Source organism: Salminus brasiliensis, chromosome 12 (genome assembly GCF_030463535.1).
Source record: "Salminus brasiliensis chromosome 12, fSalBra1.hap2, whole genome shotgun sequence".
NCBI lineage: Eukaryota > Metazoa > Chordata > Actinopteri > Characiformes > Bryconidae > Salminus > Salminus brasiliensis.
In genome coordinates this window covers 12751050-12773458 of record NC_132889.1, presented here as the reverse complement: position 1 = coordinate 12773458, position 22409 = coordinate 12751050, and the positions used below count along the sequence as shown (strand labels likewise).

The following is a 22409-nucleotide window of genomic DNA, read 5'->3' as shown; positions in this document are numbered from 1 at the left end:
TGCGCACTTCATGATTTATTGTTTGTGATACCAACATGAATTATAGTTGGATTCATAAACTGTGTTTATGCACTGTGACACATCTAACACCTTATACAGTGCTTTATGACAAACCCATGTGATCATAATGACAGCATGGTGATAGCAGTGTTATGCCCAAGAGACACTGTAGCACTAAACCTGATTATTATTCTTCTGACAAGCTTTTACTGAACTCTTAATATTCCATTATACCAAAGTAAATACATTTTTCGCATTCTATAATCATTCTGAGCATTTATTGCCTTTTTTGCATTTTTAAATGTAGTTTTATTTAAAAAACATAAAAGATGAATTCACCTCAACCATTAAAAAAAACCTCAAACTTTGTTTAGGATGAGAAATGCCCCGAATGATATAGAATGTCATTCTTGGCATAATTCAATAACTAGAGTTCAGTACATGGAAGTGACATACTATGAATCTCAAATATTGTTTTTCTTCCAAAGAAAAGTAATAATAAAAGGTTATTGGTTTTATCATAGATTTTATTCTGAGGCAAAATAACGAGCTTGATAAATGACATTTGAGTACTTTCTGCCCCAACCAATGTCACATACTTATTTATGTGTCAAAGAAAAACCTAAATACTCAATAAAAATATTCTTTGGCGCTTTTAATAATGTCTCGCTGTTGCAAAATGCACTGTTTACTCCCCCAGTACATTCTATGTATTAACTGTCTTTTTTTAATCCATTATTTTTGTGATGTAATGAAAAACAATGAATTTCTAAATGCTTGCCTACTACAGCAGGTTAGCCCAACCATTCACACGAATATTATAAATAGAAAAAAATACAAGACAATGTTGAAAACCCTGGTCCTGCACATGTATGTGTTTTTCTGCTCTAATACACTTATGTGAACTAAGATTGGGCTTGGTAATATGCTAATAAGTTGAATCATATGAGCTGGAGTACCAAAAACACTGTTCAAGGCAGGAAGTATTCCAGGACCAGGGCTAAGTTTAAAAGACCTACAAGTTTAAAGCAGCCAGGTTACTTATGCTTTAAACCACAATAGAAGTAGAAATTAGCTTTTTGTACAACTGCAGCAAGTCCTTTACTAATTAACCCCCATTAGTATGATTAAACTCAACCTGAAACCATAATGGCCCTTTCTTAACATTTTAGCTCATGCCACTGGTCACATTAAGCATTGAGTCCTCACCTCACACTTCATAATTTGTCACAGTGAGGAATTATACAGCATTATGTGCAGTTAAATATCAAGGGGGCTGGATTAGTTGTTTATCTGAAAGCCCAGTATTGTGTGTCCCCTTCTTTTTTCTAAAACACAAAATACTGAGAAAAATTACTGACAAATTATATATCGTTAGCACAATTTGGCTGTAGTGTGCAAGTGGAACAATTCCAGATTGACTGACAAATGTCATTCATCAGTTAAGTTAAGTTAAGTTTCTTTAGCAGCTTTAAAGCAATATTATGTAGCATTTTACCTTAAATCATTAAATCATCCCAAAATCATTGGGATGCTCCACTTGTAATTGGGAGAATGGCACCTATGTCATTGCCACTCTGGGTCCGGAACACTGCTACTGCACAATGTCAGTTTGTAAAACCTGTAATATGTAATAGTGTCAATCCACATATTTCTTACCATATTACACACGTTCAGACGCTGGTTCGGTATCTCTCAGCTTGAAATGCATGTGTAACGCATGTCCTTAAGGGGGAACTCAAAGCATGATTTGTATTTACTGCAATGGTATGAAAGAGAATTATACTCTTTCACGCCATTGCATGCTATTGCAGTTTCATGCCACCTGTAGGGGGAGCCCAATTCTCATGTAAGGCTGCTTTAACTGGTGTCTCAATGCTCTGGGGTATAAGGCTTATCGTAGCATGTAATTCCACTGGTAAATCCGGTGGTAATTGAGAGGAAATTGTAAACAGCACAGAGTTTGGAACTTCTTCTGTCATAGAGAAATTCAGCCTTGCCCTGAAGATCCTAAAATGGGCATGACGTTTTCTAAAGAACAGTACACAACATTAGATGTCTACAGGTTAGTGTCTATGTAGTTAGGCAGAGTGGGTGTTTGGAAGTCACACAGACAGTATTCACACAGTTTGAGGACAATGATTAAACTTCCAGAGCATCAGGATATGACCTAATTACTACACATCATTGTAATGCTGCCCTTACACAAGCTTATGTATTAGGTATTTGTATTATTCTGTGTTAAGCTTAACGGGAATCAGGTGGATAAGCCAAAATATAAATAATTGTGAGGGATGGCAAAGGCCTTTTGATTTGCATGTGTTTGTGGGGATGAATTGATATGTGGATTTACAGGGTCGGTAAGGGCAAGCATTTTAGTAAGGGATAAAGCAGACAATGGTGTTGCTGTGCTGTAGACAGACATACACATACCCTGAGTGGCAAAGTCTTAAAGTTAATTTCTTTAGTCAGAACTAAATGGATTCAGCTTTAGTAAAAAGGTGTATGGTGTCACCATTTCAACTTCAAAATCAAGTTGAAGTTTAGCTGCTGGGGGAACTAGAGGGCAGCCTAAAGACTCAATTTCTGAAACAAACTACAGGAAACCCCACATATTGATTGAGTTACAGATGAAGGAAGGAAGTAAAATTGTCTTTGAATCATGTGAACTGTTGGCTTGATTTTAAGCGAGGAGCCAAAGAGCAATGGAGACCAGCTTCAATCTGCCTAATTAATTTTCTTCCCTGGTAAGAAAAAAAAAACGGGAGCTTTTACATTTTTCTGTAATCAGAATTTTAATTAAACAGAACAGCATTATCAAAGATATGAATACACAGTGTGTCCCTAGAAGTTGATATGAATTGAGCTGGTTGAGCTAGTTTACTTATAAAAAAATTCAGACAAGCCCTAAGGAACCTTTAAAGCAGTGATCTCCAGTGCTATAATGATTAGTGGGTAAGAGTAAGTTGTCAAACAAGAGAGACAAAAGTGAGGGGAAATTATTTATAATAATATTTTATTCTTTCGAGGGAGTTTCTTTTTTCTGCAACAGAGAGGACTCTTCAGTGGATCAATTTATCATAAGAATCATCACTTTTTTGGTCTTATGCAATTCCCTCATAAAATCAAGAGGCATTTAGTTGTTACCCAGTTTTCATATCACTTTTTGAAAAAAAAACAACAACATTTTGTTGTCATTAAGTTTGTAATGCATACACATCATGGGAATATTATATTAACAGTATCAGTATCCTAACTAATCAACTACCAGTGTTAGTCATGCTGAGAGATATAACAATGTATACCATCCAAAAATAAATTGAACATGAAAGCAGTTGCAATGTTGAGAACCTGAACAAATATTTATATTGATTCTAATATTACACATTATTTGCAAAAATAAAAGGTCTAGAAGAAAGAAAGACATCAGTAAAAAGTCAGCTGTGAGCCATTAATTAAATGAAGGCTTTCGTTTCTCCATCAGTCTCTGAGGCTGATGCTGCTGCATGGAGCTCCACTGAAGCTCATCACAAGGCTCAGTATTCCCAGAGAGAAGAGAGGTCCAGGCCAGCAGCGTCACACTTGAGGGTGCCGCCCTGATCTCCACGTAGGTATTTGCCATTAATGCTCTTGATGCCTACCCGTCCATGCTCAGGGAACTCTAAGAAGAAGTCCTCAGGTTTGTCACTGTCCGAGCAAACCAGGCCGCTTCCAGAGACGTACCAGAACTTTCCATTTCCGCCTGTGGAGGAAGCCAATCAGTGAGTGCACTGCAAAACATGATATCTTAATTCATCTAAATCTAGTCATCTAAACATCTAATATTTCTCATTTTGACAGTGTTGTAAGAACATATAGAGAAATTATATTAGTTTGATGACATTTTACTAACTGACAGTGTTCTATTGGCAGATCATTTTGCTTATTTTAAATAATGTTTGAAATAATGAATAATGTTTGTTAAAATAATTTGGCATTGAACACTTTAAGTGGATACAGTTTTCTTCAAATAAACTTAGAAAACTCTAGAAAACGTTTTTCATTCTTACAACAAAAATTATACATTTAGACTTGATTCAAGTGATGAAATAACCACAACACAAGCCAGCAACAAGATGGGGTAGTGCACTGAAGAAAATCTCAAAATTATTTGCCATAACAATCAATTTATCATAATGTTTTTATTCAACTGAAATGGATACTTAAAATAAAGCAATATACAGCAAATATTATATTATAAGATAAGATAAGATAAGATAAGATAGTCCTTTATTAGTCCCGCAGTGGGGAAATTCACAGTGTAACAGCAGAAAGGGATAGCAGGACACTCAGTTACAAAAATTTAGATAAATAATTATAATTATATTATATTATATTATATTATATTATATTACATTGGATTATATTAATATTCTACAGGTAGTATTCTAGTGATATTTATATATGGTATTTGCTTTTATCTGTGTTATAGCCTCCTTGCTTTGGATTATACATTATCCTATAATGGTATCATGTAATTTATCTTATTGTGTGACATTATTAAAAAAGCCATATATGTGACCTTTAGCCAACATGATGTTTAACCTTGTGATTTGCATTGTTTATTATTCTAAAATGTTGTTAAGACTCTTAGCCACTTACAGAATTTTATCTTTATGGAGCCAGATTAAATTAATAAATATCCTCATGGATTCAGCCTTTGCCAATCCCAGAGTAGGTGATATACAGTTATTTATTCATAAAGGTGAGGTTTAGATGCAATGTACTGGTATTTATCATTTAAATTGATCAAGTTTAAAAAGAAATAAATACTTTTTTACTAAATACAAAATCCATTGAAAACAAATAAAAAAGGAGAAATTTTACCAGTTCAGCCTGTATCATGTTTAACTTGGTTATCACTAGGTTCACTGGTTGTTGCCTCTGAAGACTTTCTGCTACGGACTAGCACAAATGAACAAAACCAATGCAATTCCTTAAGTTGAGTTATATCACAACTGATTTTTGGGAGATGGACCACGACCTAACTCCTCCTTTCCCTCCCTATGTAAACCCTCCAGTCTCATCCTATTTTCGCGTTGAGCTACATCACACCCACTGTCTCCTCTTTTCATCCCTGCTATTAACCTCAACCATGGGGGAGGGCACAGCTTCATGCACCACCTTGAAGGCTCCCCGAACTCCAGCCCAACACACTTCTGAGTTTGCCTCCCCGTGCTAGCTCCAAGGGTATGGCCCTCACACGCAAAAAGGTGTATTAGGATAATTTGCTTTATTTATTTTTATTTCTTGTATAGACGTTCATTATGTAGTGTTCCTCTGCACAAAGGTTTATGCAAAACATGTTTGTAGCAAAACACAGAGAGCTAGAACTCCCAAGCTTACTTTTTATGTGGTATGCACCATCACTGAAGAGCAATGAGAAGATGTCATAAACAGAGCGGTTGCCATCCAGGGTGTTAGAGCTCTTGTGGTGACAGACAAAGCCGTTCTCCCCTCGCAAGATCAGAATAGGACGGTTGATCAGTTTCAGCAAGAAAAGCTCGTCATCACCTAGAGGAGTTCATGCCATATAGAAAACAAGTTCAAACCCTGAATGCCTTGTTCAGTTGTAGTAGCATGAATAGAGTTTAAATGAAAAAAATGCCAAACACCACAGAGACTATTGTCTCGGCCCAATGCACTCACCCACAGTATCACTGACAGCTGCAAGCTGGCCATTTTTCTTAGTGCAGACGTACTTTCCATTACTTGCCTTCAAAGCTACTCTGCGCCCAAGCCATTCGATTTCGAACATTGTGTTAGCCTCACTGTTTGTGAATGAATAGACACAGTGTCAATTCTGAGGTTTTTAAAAAAACATATCAGATATTGGACATTTTCTATTTTGTCCCACCCTTCACTGATATCACTCATATTTAAAATCTAATACATAATTCTAGTTATTCTAATGAATAAGAAGAGCAGAAGCAGTTTCAGAGATGCTAACCATGCAAGAAACTTTGGCTTACATTTCTGTAGCTGTGGACTGGATGCCTCCATGTGTGACGAGTGTCCAGTAGTTTCCTGCATTTGTTCTGAACATGCATTTCTTTGTCTCCTTGTCAATTTCCATCTGAAAGGTCTCCATATCTGTTTCTACATCCTGATTGGCTGAGATGCTGACACCTGAAAAAAGGACACATTATGGTGATTATAGGGGAGGTGAGGAGTACAACAAATAATTCATATTCTAAATGATTCTTTATGAACACGTCTCTGACTGTCACTGTCTTTCAGTGTTTAACCCCTAAACACAGGAAGGCTTATTACACACTAAGGCATATTATTATTTAGTAACAACAGGGACTTCTGTGCAAACTGGTGGGGCTATTCTTTGGTAATAGAAGTTTGTAATAACACTTTTGGGCCTAGCCTTTTTAATGGGTTAAACCTTCGACACTGCTGGTGATGATAACCAGCAAAATCAACCAGATCATTCCAGAGCACGGTTATACTACAAAGGCTGCAAATTTCTCACAGACTCTCTGTATTTCTTTACTACCGATTTAAACCACTTGAAAACTCCTCTGAAAGAGGAGGCTTGCAATCACAAACTCACCAAGGACTATGTCATTGTGCCATTTTGGTGAATATCTCAAAATGCTCAATTATAACCTAGGTATGTAATGCCAAGACACTTGTATTTTGGTTCAGGACCATTTTGAGGATTTTGGATGTGGCGCTATCCCCTGCAGAAGTCTAAAGGAGGTCATTTTACACTGTTGTTTACTAAAGGTAAAGAACAGTAGTACATTTATACCCACACCAAAAATTCACTTTACATTTGTAATGATACAGTCATATGCACCAGGTCACTCCCAAAACAAACAATGCCTTTCCAAATATCTAAGATTTAAGGATTCAGAGATGCTATGGAAAGTTTTGAAGACTACTCGACGCACTAGTGCTATTTACTTTGTTTGTTTAGTCTTGATTTTTCTGTGGAACTTTGGAATTTAATTACAAAAATGAATCAAAAATGTCTGGTCAATGTAGCCATCCCTATAGACCCATGAACTTAAAGTCTCTTTTACAGCCAAGAGGGCAAATAATAAAGGAGACAAAGCTGCATCTGAGCTACAAATGATGCACTAACACACCAGTTGATTCCTTATACAGTGTAACCAATGCGCCAGACTAATACAATAGTACATTTTAGTAATAATAATAGTTTGACACTCATATATGTCTTACTCATATGTCTACACATCTCATTTCCAATATTAAATATTTTGTTTTGGATTAGTAGCTTTACATTTTAATAATTTAAAGCTACACTATGTAGCAATTTTACCTTAAAGTAACAACTTGCAATAGGGTGAATGGCGCCTCTATAATCAGTGGGTGCTCAAAGTGTAATTAATATTTCGGCACTGGCGTAAATGTAAGTTACACTCCCCAACTGTAGGGGGAGCCCAAGAGTAAAAAATGCCAATTCTCTAATAAAGCTGCTTTAAGTTCTTTTTTCCCACGTCAGCATCCATGGATAACACAATATGGCGGCCTAGCATTTTGCTAAACCCGCTAATCACGCTCTCTGCATCTCTTTCACTCTCCCTGAGCCTGTTGTTTAAATAACACCACCGGTGGTATTAAATCCATGCTCTTGTTTAACGAGGGCCAGATCGTAAAGGATGAGGTTCAAACGAGATACCTCGGAAATATCCATCAACCTTTCGCATAAGCCTGTTACTAGCGTAATCCTGCACACACACCCTTCCACCTAGCCTGTTCATTTGCCTGCTGCAGTAATTCCCTCTGTGGTGCAATGCAAATCTGTGATGAAGGCCCCACTAAGCAGCTTTAGGTGCCTTGCTCCAACCACCATAAAGTGGGGGGAATACAACATACTATGTTACAGTAGTGAGTAATATTTCTCAGCTGAGGCACTGAATAATATAAACTGTTTCTCACCGCGTGAAAGATATGATAAAGTTCACTTTTTCTTAGATAGTACAGACGGTCTCTGAATAGTTTAATATGATATATGTTTCTTGTTCTCATAAATTCCCTTTGATGATCTTTTAGTTATCACAGCTACTGAATAAAACATTATCCAATGAAATTCCCATTTGCAATTCATGATACGTTGCTCCTGGGATGGTATAATCCCTACTGTAGATAAAGACATCATTGGTATCTCATTGGTATAAATCTCTATTTTAAGGGAATAAGAAGTAATGCTTAACAGTTGCGAGGCTCCATATTTCATCCGCTTTGTTTTGGGGTTCATCTTCCTTTAATTTTCAGTCCACGCAAACCTTTTAAGACCTTCTCAGATCTAATTTACTAGCCAGGATGCTCCAATACACAACACCTCCTCAGCACCACGCTCCTCACTCTCACTCAATGAGTAATAGTATGGGTATTTAGCAAGCCAAGGGTTCTTTCTAATAATAGCAACAGTCCTTTGGCTCATTGATAGGAATTACACCAGGGCACCAGGACGTGTCTGACTGAAGTCATCTGCAACTCCTTTAATCTGCACTGGACAAAGCCCATTAACTCCGAATGCTTCCCACAAAAGCTGTAAATGTCTGGCCAGATGGTTATGAGTAATGGCTTGTGCTTTCTGTTGCAGGTAATTGGTTTGCAGTTGCGATTTGGAAGTTTTTGGTCTGATCCGGTTCTAAAAAATTGAGTTTCAGCACACTCTTGCTTTGGACATCTAGCAAATGTGCACATTTCAAAGATAATTCTTAGAAAGGTGCTTTAAATTCCAGTCCTTCTTGTTCTCCTGTCACTTAGTCTGTCGTAGCATGCAAAATGCCATTCAGTGGTGTGCTCCCTATTATTCCAATGTTGCTGGCCAACGATAGTGGCGAATCAAATTGTGCAAACAGGAACAAAATAGACCTTCTGAGAAAAGATTGTGTGTAAATGTTCCAAAATAAAAAAAACAACTACAGTGTAGGGAACGTCTGCCTGTGCTCTTGCATGCCCTACAGTTCTTTTGTCCCACATAATAGCTCATAATATTGTCTGATTGTCCTCATTCCTCACAATAGCCACATCAAAGTGTACAATTTTGTTGTTCAGATGGATGAGCTGTCCACATTTCAAAAACTGCAGCAGTTTGAATTCAATTGAATTCAAATGCATTTAAAGCGATTTACCCTCTGAGCACCAACAATGAATGGCTTCTAAAAAGAGAAGTATGATGCTTTACCTTGTCGGATAGATACGTATCTTTTGTTGGCTGCCTGGAACACCACTTGTGGATGACTCTCCTCCAGATCAAAAAGCTCATCTTTGCCTGGTTTCGTACATCTCCCAGACTTCAGAGTGCCAGTAGGACCCATTGGGGTGAGATACTTGCCCTCATTATCTTTAAAAGCCAGCTTGCCAGATCTGAGCTCCAATGTGAAACCCGTGTGAGGCCCATACTCCTTTACCAGCTTGCCATCACTGCTGAGAAAGCGGTTGTCACAAGTCTTAAGGCAGTACTTTCCTTCCGCATAGACCAGGGTGACCAGAGAATCTACACCCCATGGGATGTTGCTGTCCACCGAGATTTCACTATCTGGGGCGGACAAATGCGCATACCGCTTGCGGGCCACACTCAGCAGGTTAGCTTGCGGATGGAGGGCCATGTGGACGGCCCACAGCTCGGCCTCTCCGATGGTCTGGGCGAAGCATGATAGGTAGTCTGCCGAGCCTCCAAAGTACCGCTGGTATGGCTCAGACTGCAAGGCCCAACGACCATCTGACTGAGCCACGATCATGAAACGGCATTCGGAGTCTGGTACCTCAGCAGCGCAACTCACCTTGCCGTCTTTATCTGTAGCCATGTAACGGCCAAGGTGACTGCGCAGGAAAACGACCTGAGTGTCCTGGTCATCCTGCTCTAAGGTCCAGATCTGCTTCTTCTTCATGCTGGAACCAGATGCATTTACCTTAAAGCCAAAGGTCTCTGCTGTAAGGTACCGGTTTTCGTGGTTGATGAGCCCAAACTGGAGCTTTAAAGCTTTGTTTATTCCATTGGTGGGCATTTTGACCAAACAGATGACAACAGTTTGGTGTTATGAAGGTTAGGATGAAAGGAAGGGAGGGGAAAAAAGGGGTAGGACTGCAGATTTTACTGGCTGTCCTTTGTATCAAGGTTGTAGTCTTTCTTCGATTACTGCAATGAAATCCCTTTGAGGCGCCCCAATCATTTGGTCCCAAGTTCACTCACCCTTTTATCCTTTCTGATTTGCCCCCAGACTTTGTTTCGACCCTTCTTGATGCTCCTATTGTTCATAAGAAAGCTGGCCCCACTCTTCACTGCGCTACGTCTCTAGAACCCACTGCACTTGCACAGGTGCCTGCTTTCTGTTCCCTAATCAGCACGGATTAAACTCAGCAGGACACCGCACCTCAATCCAGCAAGCCTCTGACGTCACCCTCCACGGCTCTGACCCCTCCTCTTCCTCACTCTGTCTTACACTCTCTCCTTCTTTTTTCCTTTTCAATACACCCTATTACAAAGACTAAGACCCCTAAGACTCCATGCCCACTTCTCATTTGAACTGTTTTGCACAGTTTCTCTGTTGTCCAGATAGCTTTCTGCTAAGACAACCTGTGTCAGTGGGTCAGCAGTTGCTTTGTAGCGATGCCCCACAATGTGAATTATCCAGGATCCTCTGATGATCCACTGTTTAGTGGCTCCTCATCTTTTAAAGATTTTCTCTAATAACCCTCTGTGATTATGTTGCAATTGGGCAAATCTATACTGTGCAGGATATATATCACTTGATTTCCATGAGTTCAGTAAGCCTCTCATTCTGAATTCAATGAGATTTGGGCCCTTCCCCCTCACTTACTAAGTCTCCTTTTACTTTTGTCCCCATTTTTCCCTTTGTGTATCCAAAATTTACATCCACTTTGACTGCTTATACCCTTTTCCTTTTACAGGTACAATGTTTCTGCCCTATATGTCAATCCTACCAGCAGGATAACTCTTTCACCATTCCTTCTTTACCTTCTAATTTCCAAGTCAAATGTCTTCCATGAAGTAGCTAAGACACCCAAGATGGGACGAGAAGGAACTTTCCAATGACATACCGCATTCAAGGCTTCTCTAAGAGCATTACTGACCTCACTCTCTGGAGCTTCAGCTGTCGGTAGGGACACCTGAAGATAACTCTTAAAATGCAGCCAGCCCCTTTCCTGACCCTCAAATGTACCCTCTCTTCTAGACACTTAATAATTGTCCCACACTACTTTTGCCCATGACAAAGATAGTGAAGAGGATTGACAATGAAAGTCTCCCAGACCACCAGTGGAGACTTTAATGTCTTTACTCTGTCAGGGGTAATGTGTGGAAGCTCCTTGATCCCAGAAGCATAGTTTCCTACACTTGTGATCAAACTCATGGTATCATGTCATGTGATATATCCATTTGCACTTCATGTTATTATCAGTGCTGAAGTCACTGAAGTCCTTTGTACATTTGTCAAGAAAATGAAGTTTAACAATCAATCAGTTTAACAAAAGATAATCAATCACTCATGCGATTATTTCAGTCCCACAATTACAGTGCAAACATAGTTACAAACTTATGGATGCATCTCTACCTTGTTGCCTAATACACATTTCATCTGACACCTCCCTTGAAAAGTAGTATACAGTGTATACACTGCAGACATTTTTCTTAATCTATATCAAACGTGATCATCTACAACAGGTCTACAGTAACATGACATCTGAAATATGCTCAGATCACAGAATTCTGAGATACTAATAGCAAATTGTAATCTATGCATTCTCTGCGCATCCTCCTAGCTGTTATTTAACAAAGCCGTGACAAATGTCCAACACGGCTAATAGGATTTGTTCTAGTAGTCAGTCAGGCAGTCACAAGTGCTGACTGCAAAAATATCTCAGCTACATTTTCTATTTGAACCAAAAGAGGGCGCTGTGAAAGTCTCCCTGTACTAATTCATGCAGTGTGGCTGAGGAACAGACTACAAATCTTCTTTCTGTGACTTTAACTGTTTGACAGTGTAAAAGAAATGTGTGTGTCTCATGTCTTACCTATAGAGTGTATAGCACCTGCGGTCTCTTTTGACAAAGTGTGAGGACACTTCATATGTCTGAGGTAGCTGAGGTAATCATCGGACAATGGTTTTAGGAAAGTTTCTGGAGCTGTACTGTACAGTTTTGACTATCGACGTGGCTCAGGCTGGACTGTAATACAGTATTTTACACACAAATGTCATAGAATATTAATGAGCAAAGTCCAGATACTAAGATCCTCATATGTAATGTAACCCTAAAGTTCCCAAATAACCTGCTCTGTTTCATCCTCTATATCTTAATCTCAGTTTACATGTCAGAGACAGTTGATTACTGTATTCTTCACTTACCTAGAGATTTGCTACCATCACAGTGTAATTATAGAGATCACAGAGTCCTCAACACATTTGACCTATTCTTCAGTGCCTGTTACCTTTGTATAATTGTATAACTGCCTGAGTTAAATACCTCCTATATATATATATATATATATATATATATTAAAAAGTGTGTTATTATAGGACTGTATAACTAAATATAAATGGACTGTGACACTCCAGAAAAATGTTCTGTGCATATTGAAAAAATGACAATGAACTACTCCAGTCTCTACTTCCTCCGGAAGCTGAGAAAGGCCCGTCTCCCTCCACCCATCCTCACCCTCTTCTATAGGGGAACCATAGAGAGCATCCTAAGCAGCTGCATCACTGCCTGGTTTGGGACCTGCACAGCCTCTGACCGCAAGTCCCTCCAACGCATTGTGAGGACAGCTGAGAAGATCATCGGAGTCTCTCTCCCCTCCGTCATGGACATTTACACCACCCGCTGCATCCGCAAAGCAACCAGCATTGTGGATGACTTCACCCACCCTTCACACAGACTGTTCTCCCTCCTGCCATCAGGAAGAAGGTACCGCAGCATCCGGTCCAACACGACCAGACTCTGCAACAGCTTCTTCCCCCAAGCCATCAGACTCCTCAACACAACTCAACTTCTGAACTGATGTCTTTCTGGTACATGTACACTCTCCCTCTCTCTCTCCAACCATTTACCCCAGATAACATGGGAAGCATTTTTTGCACAAGCATTTGCACTAATAACTTTACTACCTCACTGGACTCTATTTATTGCACATTGCACAACTTGCACACTACCGTCATTATTTATTATTATTCTCTGGTCTGTACTGTGTTGTGTTGTCTGTCCGCACTTGTTTGTTTGTGTTGCACTTGTGTCTTGTATGCACTGTCTATGTTGCACCATGGTCCTGGAGGAACGTTGTTTCGTTTCACTGTGTACTCTGTATGTAGTTGAAATGACAATAAACCCACTTGACTTGACTTGACTTGACTAAAACGATTACTCAATAAATCCATGCTGACGTGCCAAACGGGGCAGAACACTCACCAGATAAATAACCACTATTGTAACACTGAAGGCCAATTCTCTGACCACTCCTAAAGCCATCATCTCTTTCGCAGATGAGAGCTGCTCCTGCAAGCTGAAACTCTATTGTAGTCGTATGCTGAGAGTCGTATGCTGGCGCCAGGTCACAGCCTCTCCATTATTCATCAGCTTCAGCACAGCCACAGAGGACCACTGCACTGCAACAACACAGCCCTGAGACCTTACACACTTTCACCTGACCACTGCTAAAACAACACCTTAGACTCAGCCTATCGCTAATATGGCCTGCAGGCCTAATCCTGCTGTCTAATCCTCCCCTCAAGACGAATGGATGTGGCCTAAGGTCGACAAGTAAATCCTCTGAATAAGGCGTGTTAATAATGATGGACTGGCGTGAAGCGAGCAAAATGTAATCCGCCCCACTAGCACAGTGAAACACACACCTGCGGAGGCTGACTTTGACCCACTGTAGGTAATTGTGTAATAAGATTGATTTACGCAGCCATTAGGCCAGCTCTGTACAGTGTCTGTGCTTTTGAAAGCTTGCATATAACGACAACAGCCTTAGCTGATACAGTCTAGCAAAGTGATTGACTGTCCTTAGCGAGCAAACACGCGCTTCCTTGTTCGGAGAAAATGCCCTTATTTGGAAAGAGCAGTGACCTGGCGAGCCTCTGCCTGAGCTCGGGCGGAAAACAGACACAGCAGTGGGATGTTTTCCCACCCGTTTTCCTACAGCTGTTGGATAGGCTGTGCATTCATTCTCACAAGGCGCTACGTGAGGCAATAGCCAATAAAGTAGCAGAACGCGACACGCTACTAGCCAATCGTAGCGCAGGGGGCGGGTTTTGTGGGAAAACGGGTGGGAAACAAAATTAGGCGGAAAGCTACGGTCCTCTGTTTATGGGCTGCGCAGCGGTGGAGAGTGAGCAGAGCCTACACTACAGTTACTGCGTGTTTACCGGCATCTTTACCAGGTAATCTGAATTTACTCTATTATTAGTTTCAGAAATGCAGCAAAGCTGATTTTATTATTTTATGGATTATGTTCACGCTGTCTGTCTTTCATGAAAAAAAAAAACTATGTTTAGTAACCCAAAAATGCAGTAAATAAATAAATAAATAAATAACTGTTTATGGGACTCGTACGTTAATGCAGACTGCATTCGTATTATTATTATTATTATTATTATTATTATTATTATTAATAATAATAATAATAATAATAATAATACGTTAATAACAACAACAGAGTTGTACTTTTTTTTAATATATATATATATATATATATATATATATATATATATATTTATCTTATATGCAAATGGCCTCTGTTCTGATAGGCTGAAGGTTTCCCTGTGTTGTGCCTTAAAAAGCAGTCCAGGTTAAAACACTTGTTTATATGTGTAACTGTTGTAGACTAAATAGATGAATATATGTAAACATGCTGTTTTCTGCGACATCACAAACACAGGCGATCCAAAACCAGCTATATTTGCAGCTTAATTTCCATATGTGTACGTTGTGTATTATGGATTGAACAAACATGTCTTGGAGCAATGTTAACATCATACAGCAAACTCTGTTAGTTTAAAACTGTGTGGAAAATTTGTTCTTTCATGATTGTGGGCTCTTTAAATATATTACGTAGCCTGCCTGGTGTAAATAACATGGATATGCTACTGACCTGGCCTACATTCACGCATCATTTGAATTGGGTTTGGGTCAGAGGGGATAGCTGTCACTCAGCAGGGCAGATAAGTTGATAAAGGCAGTGGTACTGTTTCTGCAGCTGCTTACAGAACTTCACCATAACTTAGAACCAAAAGCACTAGGTGTGTTTTAATGGGTGTGAAGTGGGACGGTGGAGGAGAATTGCAGTGACATGATCTGTATTATAACAGATAAGTTGCTGTTGCTGCACATGGAGGGGAGATTGACATGTAAAGCTGAGGGGATAAATAATGCAGGATGCAGGCTGAAGAACTGCTTGAATTGCAAAGTAGCAGACCTGCTCTGTATGCATGCAGTTGTTTGGCTGAGCTCCCAAGTTTTCTTAAGTTTTATGCTATTCGCTTTGTTGTTGAGTTTTCTGAAAACACCGAATTCATGAGATCCTTTTAAACACATTCTTAAAAAGGGGAGTTCCATATTTTTCAAGATGGTTCCAAACATAGAAATCAAACATCAGACTAGTTTAGTCCTGCTGAAAGTTACAGTACTTTGTTACACAACATGGTTGCTGCCTCATATCTGCATATCTGAGACAGGTTTGAGACAATGTTTTGAGCTTAAACGTGAATTTAACATTTACACATTGTAGAAAATATGGAAAAACTATCCCAAAAAAAATAATATTATCACTATTCAACCATTATCAGTGGTTGAACAGTTCACTGGTGGTTAAAACAATTGCTAAGTCAGACAGTGTAGACAGTGCAACTCTTTACTCACAGCTTTCCATCACCACCACTGTAAAGAAACCTGAGTCTGTAAGTTTCTCTGCATTGAACCATTAATTATTTATTAATTAATTATGCAGAAATGTAAAGTAAATGGTAGAATTCCCCTTTAAACTCTTTGTAATGCTTTGTTTTAAACACAACTGCTTTACAGAAAATGTCATAAAAATGTATAAATATGTATGTTTTATTATATTTAAAATATTAAGGATTAAAATGATGCCTCAATCAGTCAACTGATAAATAAAAATACACAATATAACGCATGATCTTTCACAAATAATTAACAAAAAATATATATCCATATCTTCACCACAACAAAATTGGCCCGAACAAATAGATTGAATTTTACTATATAAGCTACATGCCTTTTATCCATCTGGTTTAAGGAGTATTTGCTCTGAAAAATGTAAAAACAGTACAATGACTTGATAAAGTAATGCTACATATGTTTCAGAAATAAATCTGGTTATATTCTCCTATGGTAGTGATAGGTGTGTGAAGTTCATATACAAAGGCTTGTTTTGACCTCTAGTGGTTCAGCTCTGCTATTGCAGTGTGCTACATTTCTGGTAGTTCCTTCAAGACATAACTGATACACATTTTAAAGTTGTCCGTCTTCACCAATGTTTATGCCAAAAAATGCTAAATGGGCAAAACTGCTATCTGTCCAAAGCGCAGAATGGCTGATGATGACATTGCTGCACTGGTGGTAGATAACGGCTCTGGGATGTGTAAGGCTGGCTTTGCAGGAGACGATGCTCCCCGTGCTGTTTTCCCCTCCATTGTTGGCCGTCCCAGACATCAGGTGAGGACCAACGTTGCCTTTTTCCTCTGTAATTTTTTTTACTCCAGTGTAAATTGTGTACTATTCTCACAACCATCTCCCACTTAGGGCGTCATGGTTGGGATGGGCCAGAAAGACAGCTATGTGGGTGATGAAGCACAGAGCAAGAGGGGCATTCTCACCCTCAAGTACCCCATTGAGCATGGCATTGTCACAAACTGGGATGATATGGAGAAGATTTGGCACCACACCTTCTACAATGAGCTGCGCGTGGCCCCTGAGGAGCACCCCGTTCTTCTCACCGAAGCCCCTTTGAACCCCAAGGCCAACAGAGAAAAAATGACCCAGGTGGGATCTTGTAGCGTAGCTGTCCCTGAACAGATCACTGGAACTCAAATATCCCTATACTTAACCATATTATGTTAATAGCTGTATTTTATCACTCTTAGGAAGTTCATGTAAATTAGGAGTTTATTCCAAGTCATTTAGAGCATTTATATTCATCTATATTTACCCAGAATCATTTACATGATGTACAGGGTCGTTACAGGGTTCAAACTATGGAGGTACTATTAAGGGAGTTGTGACCTTTACATTATTATAAAGCTTGTAAAATGTAAGTAATATCTTGAAAGCGTCTTGCTAGCATAGTGGAAATGGATGTTCTGCAAATCACTAAGCTTGTCTCGAGAGAGAAAAAAAAGACTCATCTGAGGTCAGCTCAGCTGTCCATCATTAGTGTTGCCGTATTTTGATGGTAAAACAATTACAGGATGAAGAGTTTCTAGATGGTTGTACTTTTTAGTACACTAGACAGCACTAGACCTTTACTGTGAGCTGTAAAGGTGTAGAACTGCTCTGTGTATCGAAGAAATCTCTGATAAAATTGCAGCTTGTTTGACTGAAATGTGTCCATGATAACAATATTGCGTGTCGAATGTCATAGTATAGCTTATTATCGATGGTCAGCTTGTCTAGTTGCATTAAAGAATCTTGACCACAATCATAAAGTCCACAATCTTTTGAACTAAGCCATAAAGTTCACAATTATACATATAGCAATAGCTCTTGCTACAATATTGACAGTCACTATGCTGCAAACCAGTGACCTTGCCTAAGGTTTAGTATTGATGACCAGCTCCTAACTTTCCATTCCATTGTCACCCTTTGGCACACTGGCGAAAAGCTAAAGCCAGACTGGCTCTTTGTCTCCATCTCGCCCTGTCAAGCAGATTATGTTCGAGACCTTCAACACTCCAGCAATGTACGTGGCCATCCAGGCTGTGCTGTCTCTGTATGCCTCTGGCCGGACCACTGGGGTGGTGATGGACTCTGGCGATGGGGTCAGCCACACTGTGCCTATCTACGAGGGCTATGCACTCCCTCACGCCATCCTGCGCATGGACCTGGCCGGTCGAGACCTCACCGATTATCTGATGAAGATCCTGACCGAGCGAGGCTACAGCTTCACTACCACGGCTGAGCGTGAGATTGTGAGGGATATCAAGGAGAAGCTGTGCTACGTGGCGCTGGACTTTGAGCAGGAGATGATGACTGCTGCTTCTTCATCCTCGCTGGAGAAGAGCTATGAGCTCCCCGATGGGCAGGTCATCACCATCGGGAACGAGAGGTTCCGATGTCCAGAGAGCCTCTTCCAGCCCTCCTTTCTGGGTAAGAACCAGATGGAAAGTCAGGGAGACACCAGAAATCACACCAGTCAACCAACCATCAACTAACATTGAGTACCCAGTTTAAAATTGTCATAAACTATCATAAACAATGCCTCAGTATAATTCCACAGGTATTGAACTGCAGGTATATAAGTTAAACACACAAAATGGAATCAAAACCCCTAAAACAAACTGCTTGACAACAAGAGCATGAGCATTATATGATGGAAGGAATGCCCTATATCTTTCAAGCATATTGAAGGAATGCCCTATATCTTTCTAGCATATTGAAGGAATGCCCTATATCTTTCTAGCATAATGAAGGAATGCCCTATATCTTTCTAGCATAATGCTGAAAATCTGTGGTCATAGACAGCCCCAATTGAGTGTGGATGCAAGGAGATTAGCAGGCATTTAGCAGATGCTTTTATCCAGAGCGACTTACAAGGTTACTCGTATTACAGAGGTGGGCCAGTGTAGTGTTAGGAGTCTGGCCCAAGGACTCTTATTGGTGTAGCGCAGCATAGTCACCCAGACCGAGAATCGAACCCCAGTCTCCCACATGGTCTGGTAGCTCACTGGCAGGTAATAGTGGTATCTGTTGCACCACACCAACCACCAGAGATGCCTTCCCTGTTTAAAAAAAAAAAAAGAGAATAACAATGTATATTTGAATTCTTATTAAATCCAAAAGTGTTCTATCCATTCAATTAAAGAGAGTTTTTTTAAGACGCTGACGCACGTTGTCCTATATAAATGTTTTTTGAGCTGAGCTAAAAAAATAACTACCTTGCATCTCCACCTTACAAACCAAACAGACACACAGCCTCAGGTTTAACTCAACATTCCACTTTAAACACTTAATGCAATTAGACCACTGGTTATGGGTATATAGTAAAATAAATAATATTGCTATTGCTTTTTTAATTCTTATTTATATTGTGTATATAGTGTAAATTATTTATCTACATTTTTTGTAACTGAGTGTCCTGCTATCCCTTTCTGCTGTGACACTGAGAATTTCCCCACTGTGGGACTAATAAAACTTATCTTTTCTTATCTTATCTTATCTTATCTTATAGGTATAGGTATATATATATATATCTGGTTATTTTATGTTAATGATAACTCAATTACACAACAAGAAAACTTTTCAAAGGTACAATATATAACCATTCATTTGGCACAATCAAGACAAGGTAATTATGTGTGAATTTTAGTGCAAGTCAGTGTAAAGTAAACAGTGTCATCTTTGTTTTTGATAAAGTTCAGCATATTTGTTTGTATTTTGAAAGATCGTAAAAGCTTTTGTGGCTAAGGGCCACAACTTACAAAAGGTTCAGAACCACTTTGGAACTTTTACACATGAACAGAATAAATATTGTTTATACTAAATACTTTTTATTCGAGGATTTTGACATTAGGTTAAATAGATTTATTTTAGCTAAGCTTGTCCAACGGTGCAACAGTTGTTATTAAAAAGAACAACCAGAATTTGTGGCCAGAGCACGGATTGGTCTATTCCACATCAATAGTGTCCTGATAACACATTCTGCATGAGACAAGTAAGCTTTCCTAATGTTGAATCCCATTTTTATATTACATGCTCATAAAATATAAAAGGTCATTTCATCACTTATAGTGCTGTTGTGTAAATAATAATATTCACTTCCCTCATGCAATAAAGCTTTAGGGCATCACACATGAATCTCCTTGTTAATTTATGCAATCAATCATTATTGGCATTGTTGCAGGAATGGAATGTTCTGGAGTTCACGAGACCACCTACAATTCCATCATGAAATGTGACGTGGACATTCGCAAAGACCTGTATGCCAATACTGTGCTCTCTGGAGGAACAACCATGTATCCTGGAATCGCTGACCGGATGCAGAAAGAGATCTGTGGCCTTGCTCCTCCCACCATGAAAATTAAGGTCTGTTCATGATCTTCGTAACCTTGTGTCTCCTCCACAGTAAAGTTCCTCGTGCCATCCATCTGAGCTGTTAAACTCTTGTCGTAACACTTGCTATGGCATTGCACTTCGCCTTTCTGACACTGAAGTCTGTGTCTGCATTAAGCATATGGGCTGTGTCACACTGCCTTTTGGAGGCTCTGCTTGGGAGTGTGACTTTGGCATAGATCTTTAGTCCATGGCCAAAGAGGGGATTGGATTTGTTCGTGATAAAATTGGCGCGAGTGCGCATGGCAGCGGATGGCCGAGGGCCCTGCTGATTGCCTTTGGCATTCAATAAAGATGGTGGTTCCACCCTATCTCTCTCGCCCCCTCTCTCTCTCTCTCTCTCTCTTCCTCTCTCTCTCTCTGTTTCTCGCAAACTCACACAAACACAAAGCTTCTCTCATCCATACTTACATGCCTTCACATACCCTCAGGCCTATTAGGAAAGAACGACTAAACTGCACTGTTCAGTTTTGTATATAGTATATACTCTATAGGGTAGAGTGTAGTACACAACCTTCATCGTGGCCTCCCTCACCAGTCTCCTTCCTTCACGGTCGCTCAGCTTGTGAGGACTTGAGATTTACACACATGCCATATTCCTTCATTCCTTAATTCATTCCTTAATGATGGATTTAACTGAACTCCAGGGAATGTTCAGCAACTTGGATTTTCATTCCCTGATTTCAAGCCCTTTTCTCAGAGTTGCGTGGCATGTTAGCGTAGCCAGAAATACTGAATAAGCAGTGACTAGACTTCCAGACACGTGTACTCACTGCACTCAGCTGATCTACATTTCACTAATCATGAGACTAATAGCACCAGCTGCCTGCAGCTTTGTTGAATTAGGCCAGTCGATTTAAAGGGGGTGAATATTTATGCGATCACTAATTTTATAGGTACTGTACAAAGCAAAGAGGCCAACCTGTGAAGCTAGACTACTGTTCAGTAGTTTGGAATCAGTGTTTATGATGATCATCAACATGATGATGAGATACTTGTCCTGTGCAACTTGACAGGTGTCACATATTTAGTAGAAAAAATAATAATTGTAGATTACTGGATGTTTTTATGTCACTTTTAACCCCTTAAACAGCCTGTGGCCCAAGTATTATTACAAACATTTATTACTGGAAAATAGCCCCACCCATTTGTACAGAAGTCCCTGTAGTTCCTGAATAAGACACCTTAGTGTGTAATAAGCCTTAAGGGTGAAGATAAGATCTCTACCAGCATGATCAGCTTAACCAAGCTGGGTGACCAGAATAACCACACTGGCCATCAAGCATGACCAAGCTGGCCTGGTCAGCTCGGCTGAATATGAATCGAATATGTTGTAAAATATTTTGTAATGAGCATGTTACTCAGGTGTGTTCTGCTCTGTGCTGTTCTGTGCAGATCATCGCCCCCCCTGAGAGGAAGTACTCGGTGTGGATTGGTGGCTCCATCCTGGCCTCTCTCTCCACCTTCCAGCAGATGTGGATCTGCAAGTCCGAGTATGATGAGTCTGGACCCGCCATCGTACACCGCAAATGTTTCTGAACACCTCGCCTCTCCACGCTGCCCTGTCCATACCTGCACAAGACACACCAACTGACCGCAGCCAGCATTTTCTGAGGGCTTGACTGAAAACAAAGACGTGTGGGATCTGATACCACATGGCCATTACAGTGACCCAGTGCTGTGCTCAAAACGTACCTCCTTCTCTTCTCCTTACCTCTCAGGTTATTCTCAGCCAGCCAACCCGTAGTAAAGCCCAACACTCGCCTGGCTGTTTTGTATATACATCTTTTCAATTTTTGATGCAAGTGTATACCTTCTGAGCAATCCTGATGGCTGCTAATGGCCCTTTGAATAAACACTCAGAATTTAAAATGTTGTTTTCTCTTTGTTGATTGGGTGGTAATGACAGAGCTGAACCAAGTAAGCAGAGAGGAAATGCTGCAGCCATTTAATATAGACTGCCAAGTTTCAGGCTTTTGTCAGTGAAATCAACCTCTCCAGAGCCAGTTCATCAACCTTCTGCAATCAGGGTAAGTACTCTACTTATCAGCCAGTGTACATCGACAGAGAAATTGTGC

General features: G+C 39.8%; 2 protein-coding genes across 3 annotated transcripts; one reads left to right on the top strand and one right to left on the bottom strand.

Annotated features, from left to right (window-relative positions):
• Window positions 1-3225: 3225 nt before the first annotated feature.
• fscn2a (fascin actin-bundling protein 2a, retinal) lies at window positions 3226-10034 on the bottom strand. The gene is made up of 5 exons (XM_072693926.1): window positions 9212-10034; window positions 6012-6168; window positions 5689-5810; window positions 5386-5553; window positions 3226-3742 (listed from the first exon to the last, which is right to left on the bottom strand). Exons 1-5 carry the CDS (start codon window positions 10032-10034, stop codon window positions 3537-3539), a joined length of 1476 nt encoding a protein of 491 aa, XP_072550027.1. The 3' UTR covers window positions 3226-3536.
• A 4327-nt stretch (window positions 10035-14361) lies between these two features.
• LOC140574106 (actin, cytoplasmic 1) lies at window positions 14362-22156 on the top strand. 2 transcript variants are annotated; one of them, XM_072693818.1, is made up of 6 exons: window positions 14362-14426; window positions 16588-16719; window positions 16807-17046; window positions 17931-18369; window positions 20123-20304; window positions 21727-22156. In XM_072693818.1, the coding sequence occupies exons 2-6, from the start codon at window positions 16594-16596 to the stop codon at window positions 21868-21870; spliced, it is 1131 nt and encodes a 376-aa protein (XP_072549919.1). In that variant the 5' UTR covers window positions 14362-14426; window positions 16588-16593; the 3' UTR covers window positions 21871-22156. The 2 variants fall into 2 exon arrangements, with proteins under 2 accessions (XP_072549919.1, XP_072549920.1); XM_072693819.1 differs by having other exon boundaries at window positions 14371-14426; window positions 16593-16719.
• The last annotated feature ends 253 nt before the right edge of the window (window positions 22157-22409 follow it).

Bases quoted from the DNA above. Each gene is read 5' to 3' on its own strand.
- fscn2a (XM_072693926.1), bottom strand. From the start codon at position 10,034: ATGCCCACCAATGGAATAAACAAAGCTTTAAAGCTCCAGTTTGGGCTC. The intron at 6,169-9,211 runs GTAAAGCATCAT...TCCTTTTTTCAG, and splicing joins ATACGTATCTATCCGACAAG to GTGTCAGCATCTCAGCCAAT. The intron at 3,743-5,385 runs GTAAGCTTGGGA...CTTCCTCCACAG, and splicing joins TGGTGCATACCACATAAAAA to GCGGAAATGGAAAGTTCTGG.
- LOC140574106 (XM_072693818.1), top strand. From the start codon at position 16,594: ATGGCTGATGATGACATTGCTGCACTGGTGGTAGATAACGGCTCTGGG. The intron at 17,047-17,930 runs GTGGGATCTTGT...CCTGTCAAGCAG, and splicing joins ACAGAGAAAAAATGACCCAG to ATTATGTTCGAGACCTTCAA. The intron at 20,305-21,726 runs GTCTGTTCATGA...TGTTCTGTGCAG, and splicing joins CTCCCACCATGAAAATTAAG to ATCATCGCCCCCCCTGAGAG.